The sequence below is a fragment of the Emydura macquarii genome, unplaced genomic scaffold (genome assembly GCF_026122565.2).
Source record: "Emydura macquarii macquarii isolate MOO-44397 ecotype Brisbane River unplaced genomic scaffold, CSIRO-AGI_Emac_v2 contig_450, whole genome shotgun sequence".
Taxonomy (NCBI): Eukaryota; Metazoa; Chordata; order Testudines; family Chelidae; genus Emydura; species Emydura macquarii.
This window is the reverse complement of record NW_027130587.1, coordinates 13,366,614-13,377,804: the sequence shown is the minus strand read 5'-3', so window position 1 is coordinate 13,377,804 and position 11,191 is coordinate 13,366,614. Positions and strand designations below refer to the sequence as shown.

Below are 11,191 nucleotides of genomic sequence, written 5' to 3'. Positions count from 1 at the left end.
ATCTTACAAGCAGATGGGATGCAACACCTATAAATCAGGAACTTTACCCATGAGGCAAGAACACAGTTGTTTGGAAACAGAACTGTTACTACTGCTCTCCGTATCAGAGTCCTGGCTGGGCGTAGCTTTTCTGAAAGCCTAATCATGGATAAAAAAAAAAACTCTCCACTATATTCCTAGCTATGTACTTTACGGCTTTCATCACTCTCGTGTCCAAGCAACTCTCAGCCATTAATGGATTTATCCTCAACACATCTGTGGGCTAAAGAGGTATCACTCCACCCCCCCACTTTACAGATGGGGATTATGACACAGCGTAGATTAAATGACTTGCCCGAGGTCTCACCTAGAGTCTGCGGCTGAGCTGGGATTTGAACGTAGGTGTCCTGAGTCCCAGCCTGATCCATTACACCAGTGGTTTTGAAACCTTGTCGGTTCACATTACATAATTTTTGTAAGAAGGTGTTAAATTTTGACTGTTTGGTGCATGTCGGGCTAGACAGGGAACATTAAAGCTATTTAAGTGCAAGGAAACCATGCTCACAAGGCATTTGCAAGTGTGAACAAAAGGAGCAGGTACAAAAGAACAGGGATTCCCTATGGAGTGCCTTTATAAAAGCTAATTGGAGAGTAGTTCATTCTGAGACTGAATATAAAATCCTATTTTAAAAAATTGGAGCTTGAGGTGTCCCCACGCTCTTTGACATGCTCCTCTTTAATGATGACTTCTCACCAGCCCATTCTATAGCGCCTTTGAATGGCCAGAACTGTGGAGATTGAGATCACGTGTCTCCAGGGAGAGTCTTCCAGTGCTTTGACGAATATGGAACTAAATGGTTGCTGAGATGGATTAATAGCCTGAGTGAAACTGAGGCGTTTGAGGTTTTCCCAAAGCAGTTTCTTGCAGGTAAAGAGGGGACTATTTTACAATAAGCCATTAAAAAAAAAACAAAACAAAACAAAAACACCACTTTGCACTCCACAAGGGTCTGAAGGCATTGCTGTTTCCTCCAACTTTCCAGGGACATCACTTGAAGGGATACAGCTAGGATTGATCCATGAGCATGAGTCACTTGCTGGCGGATTCTCTGAACTTTGAAGTCTTTAAACCTTGATTTGAGGACTTCAGTAACTCAATCTTAGGTCAGGGGTCTATTACAGGAGTGGGTGGGTGAGGTTCTGTGGCTTGCATTGTGCAGGTGGTCAGATTAGATGATCATGATGGTTCCGTCTGACCTTAAAGTCTATGAGCATGAAAAGGTCGGTCAAAAGGATTATAGTCATTGCACATGGGTGGGTCTGAAGTGGAAAAGGAATGCGATTAGATGTAGCAGGCTGGATTCTACCATATGATACACACATCCTCCCCCCCCAAACTCCAGGGGAAGTTGCGCACACATATATCTGAAGGCAGAATTTAACCCAGTGCCAAAGGCTTCAGCACCACTTTGGAGAGGTGGAAGATTAGATATTAGACTGGGCCTGTGACTGGCATGGACGCTTCTGTTGCATGAGGATTTTTATACTGGACTTTTCTAACCAGAAAGTCACTCATCCATTTCTGAACAGCTGATCCCAGCAATTGAACCTCTATCTAGTAAGAGCTCCAGACAAGACCAAGGCAACAGAGACAGATTCGTTTGTCCAAAGATTTCTACCTGGTGGAGATGCTTTGAATTTGAACGTGTCCACTGAGCAGTTTACATTGGTTTCATGATAACGTTGGGCACATGTACAGATGTTTAAAAATCAATCACTTTTGCCAGTCAGTTGCTACAAGAAACAGATCATTCTCCCTTATTACCAAGTCCTGACACAAATGACTCTGACAATCCTGTCTGTGCAAGGAAGCGCTGCTTCGTCCCTTGTGATCAGGAGTATTTCCCTTGTTACCCAGTCACTCAGAGTGGTGAAGTAGTTGGAGAGGAGTCTAGGGGTAGCTGTGCCAATGACAGCCCATGGTTTTGAGCAAGTCGCAATCGGTTTCCCCTATTTGCAGAATGAGGATATCTACCAACTTCAGAGGGGTGGGGTGTATTTCAATGTTTGTTTTTATGGAGCACTTTGACGACACAAAGAACTATTAATATGTTAGATCTTTTTACAGTCATCAAGGGTATCTGCAAGTATAACATGCGACACCTGGAATGGTTGAAGCTTTACGAAAAGAAGAGTTATTTACAGATGTGGCAATTTGGATATGTTTATAGGAACATACATGTCTGTAGGGTGTTAGAATAGTCAATTTCACATTAGGGGCTAGTCTGGATTAAGGGAGAAGTGCAGCAATTGCGAATGAGTGAACATTAATGACCACCTCTCCAATTTTATCCCACTGGGCACAGAATATAATTCTACCACCATATCCAGGACAATATTTAAAGCTCTGAATTTTGAGTCCTCTAACTTCTTCCCTTATAACATTACAGCGATGTCAGGACCAAGGACAGCAGGGGTTCTCAAATTGTGATTTGTGGAGCTCTTACTAGTCAGTTGGCACAGATTTCTCCTACATGTATCCAGGTGCTAAACTGCATTAAAAGACAGCTAAAAATAAACCACTGTCCTAATATTACTTTTCCACTTAAGCAATTACTATAATTACCACACTGATGTTGTGATCACAAATGGGAGGGCAAGTGACCTGCACAAGAGAGTCAGTCCCCAAGAATCACTATTAAAATATAATCCACATTTGGTGTATGGTACCCATGTGAAGTAATTTAGATTGGGGTTAAAGCACCTCTTTGGGAAAAATCCCCATCGGTCAGTAGAGGGAGCTTTCTGGCTGCTATTTCTGATTAAGAGACAAAAGGGACTCAGTAATGGAAGGCAATTCACTCCCTTCCTACGGTAGATTTAGCACCTTACCACTAATTTCGTAAGTGTTTATAAATAGCTGCACAATTGAATCTATGCCTTTCTGGCAAGGACACAAAGATCAGCCAAGATCTTGCCCATACCTTTTGGCCCCTGAAGGCCACAATTTTCACCATCGCTAGCCCCAGGTAGCTTGTTTTGCCCTGCACCTTCTCAGTTTTACACTGGGGTACAGTAAGTGCATAGGATGTCTACAATTAACCAGACTCAAAATGATGCTAGTTTAAAAAGGGAATGGAAAATATGGCTTCACAACTCGTTTCTTTTGGGTAACAAATTAGGGAAACCCAACCCCCCCCCCCAAAAAAATCTTCAGAAACGGCTACTCTTCTTCTCTTGCAGGCCCACCAGTTGACAGGGGCAGCATTCTGTGTTACAAAAGTCAGTAGATCTATAGATCTTGCGTGTAGGGAAGGGATGTGGGGGTGTATAAATATATTTTTAATTGATCTTGGGTCAAATGATACAATGTTTAGTTTGCAGCAATCAAAGGGAGTCGATATGTTCTTCAGACAAATGTTTTCACATCGTTTTACCAATTCACAAAGAAGGCAAAATGTAAGCATTTATACATTTTAAACAGGAAATGAATGTATTTTCCTAGAAGACAGACTGGATTATAATTAAGATGCTGCATAAAAGTTGCCTTTAGTTGATATTTAATTCATAGTTGAAATTCCAGGCTTCTAAAATAAGCTTGACTAGACAGATTATACTGAAAGATTTTTTGAAAGACTATGCAACCACCTTTAGTTACTAAAAAACTAAATTTTACATTTAAAAATGAGTTTGAAATAGAGCTATTTAAATTATGATAAAAATCTGATTTTGACTGATGTTATCTGCTACCAGATATGAACAATCTTAAGTCAATGGGAGTTGGCCAAGTTTAACTGAGGGCAGAATTTGGGCCAATTATTTTAAACATGATTTAGAAATATACAATTTACTTACAGAGAAAACGCATTCAGCAATATTCGCAGACACAAATCCAAGTCACCAGCTTTCAACATGATTGTGGACTTCCCCATTGAAGTCAGTAGAAGAATCTTTCTGACCTTGATGGGCTTTGGATTAGGTTCTTGGTTCAGACCCACCTCCAGTTTCCAAAAGAATAAACCAAATCCCAATACCCTGGGAGATAAAAAGGATGAGAGAGGGAGGGGGGAAAAAGGTCAAACTTGAAACCTAAATGCAAATGACTCCCAAACAACTCAAAGCAGGTTGAATTTACATTTTACTTCAAAAAAGGGAAGTACATACATGAGGGGAAAATAGGGTGAACAACAATGATTTGAAACCAAAATTTCTACAATTTTACCTACAGGTTACCAACTGTGTCCGAGTCAGCAGGATTCTCACCAGCTGCCGTACACTTGCTTACAATATTAACAGGATTGTAAATCAAGGAAACATTTTCAAAGTTGAGGCCCAAATGGAAATAGTAAATTATCATACACAGTGTAACTTTATAGTACACAGCATTGTTTTTCTTTAAATGACATAACGCAACAGCAGGAAGGAGAAGTAGTAGTTAACAATTACTAACACTAGAATAATCAAATTTGTATGTTATACATATACAGCAACTAACTGCTTTACAAAAAAGCAAAATAATACAATATATTGTCACATGTATTTACATTGTAGTAAATATACTTTGTCAAATTTTACACAAAATCTATTTACAGGTGAATATACTGCATTAAAAAAAATGGTGTGGCCAACACTAAAAGTGACTTTCTGTAGTAAGTCTGTTGCATAACATTAAGTAAGACGTGCTTCATTACATCTGAAAAATATTAACCTTAGAATGAAACAAAAAGCCCTAAAACCTACAAAAACCAATTAGGAATAGAGCACTGGCACGTTCCCAAATGCATAGTCCACAATACCTATTTGAAATGTTTCCTTTTCATGGAAAATAAATTGCATGCACATTAAAGCAGAAGCATTGGTATAATTAACAGGTAGGTTATGCACTATTAAAATACTACCAAGTTAACTTTAAGTCAGGGAAAATACAAACACAAACAATAAAATGTCAATCTTCTTTACAGTACTTCATGTGGCTAATGCATAATGGATAACATGCTCTAAAACAGGGGTGTCAAACATACGGTCCCTGTGATGTATTTCTGTGGTCCGCATGTCATATTCAGATTCTCCAAAATCTCAGCTTTCATGTAAAATAAAATATCTAGGCCCCATGGCTGCAGAGAGAACCTTCAAAATGGGAACAGAGTGTAACCGATGCAGTGATGACTGCCTGAGTCTGCAGTTGGCTGAAACAATGACTCAAGAGGTATGAACTCCTCTATCCCCTATTAATCTGACTGAAGTATCAGTGTTAAAGCCCAGTGATGACACTTCGGGCTTAATATTAACTATTTAATCTCTGACCATTTCAGTAGATGGAGCAGGAGAGGGAGTGAAGCACACTGGGTTAGGAACTGGCAGTTGCTTCAGGGAATGAAATGCAGAGAAAATGACAGAAGACTCACAACGACAAGGGAATGGGGGAGGAACAAAGAAAGGAGGATAAGGAATTAAGAAAGAAAGTGAGAAAGAAAAGGACAAAAATAGCAGTGTGTCTACTGGGGAGCAGATTTTCTGAGTGAAGAATGTGACAATAAGGCACTGAACAAATAACTAATAACTAGATGTTTAGTCACTACATAAAGACTATGTTCTTCCCTTGATCTCTTTGCAACCCTCCTACTGGCATCGGTGGCTGTTCCGCTGTACAATGTGGGAAGTATACGGTCCTGAATGTATACCTTGGCCCACAGACGAGAATTAAACATAGAATCCAGCCCTCTGCTCCCAATGAGTTTGGCACCCCTGCTCTAGAAGGTTCAGGTCCTCTGACCCCCAATGGTAGAAATGTTAAAAAACAATCCTTCCCCACACCCAAGAAATATACTAAGGTGAGTTACTTTTTATTGCCTATCTTATGAGCAATCAATTTTGGTCAATGGATATTTTGAGAGACTGCTGCAGTTCTCATGTGAAGGATAATTTTGATCACTGTATTTTGATTTCACAACATACACATTTCAAATGCACATAGTTTTTATGAATTCCAATTTCTGGTGTATCCCAATTCATTCAGGCAGTCTCAAAATATTGAAAAAGGTAGTTGCAAATACATTCAACCCAACCCAAAACAGATCTGATAATAAACATGAAAAATGCAATATTTAAAAAAATTGGCTCACAAGGGAAACTGAAAGAGCTAAAAAGCTTCTATTTTCTAACAGCACATTACATTATGTATTTTTTTTCTCACCTTAGGGGGGAAATATTTTGATTAGTGTGTTTTGTTTAGAATTCACCATCTTTAGCAAAACTGAACACTTAGAAAACTGGCAGGGCTACAATTTGCTTGATTCAATATGATCAAGGTTTTAAACTGATGGAGGTTTTGAAACGGACTACTATACAACTGGATGTACTAGATGGAAGAGATTTTATCTGTGATATCCAAGATTATGAATGCATAGCAGTTTAGTACCTGGCATTGGTCATTGCTCTATTCCTAAATTCAGTTCTATCCTCGTAACCATTTTATATATAGCTTTTGTCGTATTTTAATAATTAAGTTTCTACTGCAGCTCCTACATGATAAAGAATAAAAAAAAAGTTTGGTTAATTGCACAAGTCTTCAATATTTTCCAACATATCTATTTCAGGATAACTACTAATTCTAAGTTTTCCTCTTATTTTGGCAAACTATTTGCATATTAAGTTTGTGTTCATAGTTTTTCCAGGACTGTAAACAAATTAAAAAAATGAAATTGTTATTTTCTCAATCAATACAATAAAGGCAAATTTTTATTTACATAAACATGTTACACTGTTACTGTGTGAATAATGTGCTATATCAATAAAATCTGAACACTTAGTTGTACCATTCTTTATTAATTTAGCTGTGGAGTTTGATTTACTGAAAGCCACTACTGAAATTGCACTAGGGGAGGTTTTCTTTTTAAAACTACATATACTTTTTTCCTTGAAAGCCATTCATAGATTGCTAAATCCTAACATACAACAGGAACCACCTGGCATTAGCAGTAGATATATTTACCCTAAAATGAGCACCCAGATGACATGTCCTCCTTTGTCATAATTTATATTTACCTTTTGAGATCAAAATGTTCCGCACATTTTTAGTCCGTAAAGGTCGCATTTGCAGCACTTAGTGCTGCTTCATTACATAGCGTTCAACACAGCAGCATGTTATCAGTCATCCATTGTTAATATATTTCTGTAAGTTGACAAGTCTTTCACAGTGATAGAAAGCAGTTTCAGTTTACTTCTTATAAACTCCAAACATAATTTTTGGCCAATTTAAAAAAATCTTGAAAATTCTGCAAGACAAATTTGAGAAAAACATATCTATGCTGATAACAGAAATGACACTGCAAACATTCGTACGTAACCTGTCTGACAAAAGTGTCAGTTATTTTAAAATGGATGTATCATTTTGCATTGAAGTGAACATTAATGATTTGGTACCATTGCTTGGGCAGCACACAAACAATTTTGCCAAACAAAATTCTGAGAGAGTTGAAAGTTACTTCATACAACTTTCCCAAATAGTTATTCTGCCAGGAATTTCCTGAAGGTGCATAAAATTGGTGGAAAGGGCAAAACTAAAGTACAGGCTACGTGGAAACAAAAAAGTAATACATTTTTCAAGCAGCTACTGAGAGAGCATAATTAATAGTCAGTTCTTGATGATTTGCTTTTCTCTACACATCCATGTCTTTTAGTGCAGTCAAAGTTCAGCAAAATATAAATTTGCTTTGGAAAAAGTCAGTTTGTCCAGTTGGTCCATATATAGTCCCAAGTACATGAAGCTACTTTCTGGGGAATGAAGAGACACACGTAGCCTCCTCGTCCTTTTACATTTATTGCTAATTACTAAAGATTTAATTTATCAACCAGCTCTGCTTAGGTTTACTGCACTGTGGCTAATTTCATAGGTTGCTTTTAAGTATGGTAAAAAAAAAATCCACAGCTAAAAATCTGAAGGGTTTGAATTAACCAGAATTATAGTACTTCCCCGGCTCATAAAGCCACTAACTTGAAAAGTGTGCAAAACAGGATTAAACATTAACACTTTCCTTTAAAGAAGAAACAAACAAGGCATATAACAGAAGCAAGGTAGAACTGTCTATGAGAAATGGCTTTCATATTTGGACAGCTACTGTACTGCACTGTTACAGAATTCTGTACTTTGTTCAGCTACAAAGTTCTTCAGGATCTACAAATGGTTCTGTTGAATGGTTCTGAAACATTGGCTTAAACCAAAAAACAGAAGAAAAGAAAAAAAAAGAAAAAAAAAAAAAGAAAAAGGCATTAAAATTCAGGCAATGTTTCAAGAGTTGATCATCTGGCAACATGGCTGGTGGGATGGGAACGTTAAGAATCAAGTGCAGCATCATGACCAGTGGAGGGCTACTAGTGAAGCCCACATACATAAGTCAGTTTAAAAAAAAAAAAAAAAAAAAAAAAGCTTCACACAATCTTTTTAATGCTGTGACGTTTGAAACTGCCAGCGCTTCGCTGCTTTTGCACTTGACTTGCGGACCCATGGCGTGTCCTCCCGCTGTTGGAGTGTCCTGTGCTGGGGGAGAGTTCAACATTCTCTTTGTCAATTCCTGATGGGAAATAAAGGGGACACAACGTTACTTTCTAAAGGCTAAGAGTCTCAGTTCCATTTATCTTGCAATTTAATATTTTAAAGGCAGGTTTGTCTTCAATTAAACTGGTCACCAAGAAGGCATTTAAGAACTTTAAAGGCAGAAATAAATTAGACACATTCTTTATATACTTAGAATGACAAAGTTGTAGAAAAAGATCATAGGAGAAATAAGAATTACTGCAGATGAAGCTAGAAGCAGGCAGGCTTTAACTGAATGGTAGAGCATCTTCAGCACAAACCTTACCATGACTTTCCAGCAGAGGTCGCTTTCCGATCACCTACAAATGCTCACATCCCTCCCCTTATATACTCTAATCAAACTGAATTGAGCAAAATTAACATTGCAATTACTGAGCCAATAAAGTTACACTAGCAGGGCCACAGGCTTCTTAGATATAGGAGACAGTCAAGAGGAGTATATTATTTCAATCTTAGCTCCATTTCATATCAGCCTTCTTCCCTCCACTTCTGGACTTCTATGTAAGATGCCAAACACTTCTACAGCAAGCAGAGCACCATTTATATTACGTGTCTTTTAGTATTGCCATCATATAATGAGTTAATTGTATGCCACCTGCAGAGACAAGTCATACCTCCCAGTCAAAAGCCCCTTAATATAATTATTATGGGGGGGAGGAGGAGGGGAATCAAAGAGATCTATACAGCTAATTAAGCAGTAAAAACAGAAATTTAAAGGTAATTTACATGTATACAGTTCTGGCAACTTAAAATTCCAAATGTCCTGCAGGGTGAACTCTAATGAATAACACTGAGCTAGTTTATACAAAATCCTACAGGATAGGTGAAATTCTGAGTTTCCATGACACATTATAGGGGTGTTTAGCACTTATTACAGGTAGTGTTCAGAAATACAGCATCTCACAGAATAACTCTCTTCAGCTGTAAGTATTTTGCAGTAAAACTTTACCTTCCATTCTAGTTAGGAATCTGTAGGAAATTACTTATTTTAAAAATATTTATAACTTATTGCTTTAGTAAGAGATGTATATAAATCTTACTGTTCACAGAGGTCTCAAACTGTGAAATCTGGTATAGAGATAGTTTTGATGCAATTGTGTGAAATATGAAAAACTTTTTCAGGGTTAGCATCTGATATTTCATTTAGAACCGAGAAGATGTATAAAGAACATATCCAGGTATTGAACTGTCATGCTATACATTAGTAAAAATATACATAATCTGCATATACTAAATTACCAAAATCAAATACAAAAATTGTGATGTGTGAAACTATTGTATTAACAAAAACAATTCCCTGTATTTGGTGTATGTTTGTTAAATCTACCTCCAAGCTTAAAAGAGAAGAAATCAGATATTATTCAGGCGTCTAGAAACTTGCTGGAATATTTTATTCTATTGTACTTTCGCCACACCTTAAATGATATATGTAGGCATGTGAACCATTCACTGAGTCCAATAAACTCTTGTTTTCTAAAACAGAAATAAGTTTTTGATAATATGTGCAGGAAGGCAATTCTGCACGTGTGTTATCTCCAGTATCCACAGATTGCCAATTAAAAAATAAACACTACATGGCCAGTGTGATTTAAATAGTGAGTGTACAAGTGGACTGCAATAAGTATCCTAATCCCTATATATGAGGCTCATGTCTTATTTGTTCTGGAGGGGAATGAAAATATCTAAGTGCTGTTTCTGATCTATTAGTAAGTGTGCATTTGGAGGTATCAACATCCGTGTACAGAAGTACCATGCTCTTCTGCCCTTTGCTGAAGCCATTTCCAGCCTCTTGTCCTTCAATCGTTTAAAATTACTTCCTCTTTCAAATTTCCCTTGTGTATGAACTGAATCATAATGCCTAGAAAAACTGTTAGCCCCTGAATCAGCCTTTAACTTTTGATAGGTTACAGTGGAAACCTAATTTTACTGTAGTAAGAAATAGCCATTTATTTCTGTTGGTTTTGAACAAAAGTGTATTTTAGTGAAATAAGAATGGTCTTAAGGTTAAGCCACTGGACTAGGACTTAGACGATCGGGGTTCAGTTCCTGGCTTTGGTAGGAAAGCCAATCAATTTGTTTGCACCTCAGTTCCCCATCTGTAAAATGGGGACAATACTTCACTCTTTCTAGTCTGTTTAGACTGTAAACTTTTCAGGAACTGTGCCCTACCACATGAATGTACAGCTGTAGAATTTTGACATGGACTGTCACCCAGTTCTAGCCCCCGGCTAAAAAATGGGGTTTACACAATAAGACTGGGCTCATTGGTAGGTGCTGTATAGGACAGTGAACTGATGCAAACTGAAGTTTATTCAAATGTTTCAATCTTGATTTGATATGCAAAATAAGGATTATACTCTCCTCCTGTCATGGGCCAGAAATTTCCCTGGAAAAGAAGAACAGGTGTGAATGTGTACGAATTCAAAGTCTGAGCAGCAGAGTCTGGGGTCTGAGCAACCCTGGCCTACATTAAGTCTTTCTTACAGTGCTGGTCAAATAGCATTGCCCAAGTTAAGGGTTTTCTGATAAGGGTTTTATTATAAATGTTTCACAGGGAGCCAAAACTTGGCAGCTTTAAAACATGTTGTACTGAGATTTGGCCCACAGCTTGGCAGCAGG

At 37.7% G+C, this 11,191-nt stretch overlaps 1 protein-coding gene across 7 annotated transcripts in view; it reads right to left on the bottom strand.

Annotated features, from left to right (window-relative positions):
- Positions 1-773: 773 nt before the first annotated feature.
- NF1 (neurofibromin 1) overlaps positions 774-11,191 on the bottom strand; it is a 147,641-nt gene continuing 137,223 nt past the window's right edge. For 2 of the 7 annotated variants that reach the window (XM_067538038.1, XM_067538042.1), the window contains one exon: positions 4,100-8,549. In XM_067538038.1, the coding sequence (XP_067394139.1) occupies positions 8,407-8,549 (143 nt within the window). In that variant the 3' untranslated portion in view covers positions 4,100-8,406. Of the gene's footprint in view, positions 1,300-3,386; positions 4,015-4,099; positions 8,550-11,191 lie in introns of those variants that run through there. The other 5 variants (XR_010917991.1, XR_010917990.1, XR_010917993.1 and 2 more) reach the window with 5 other exon arrangements.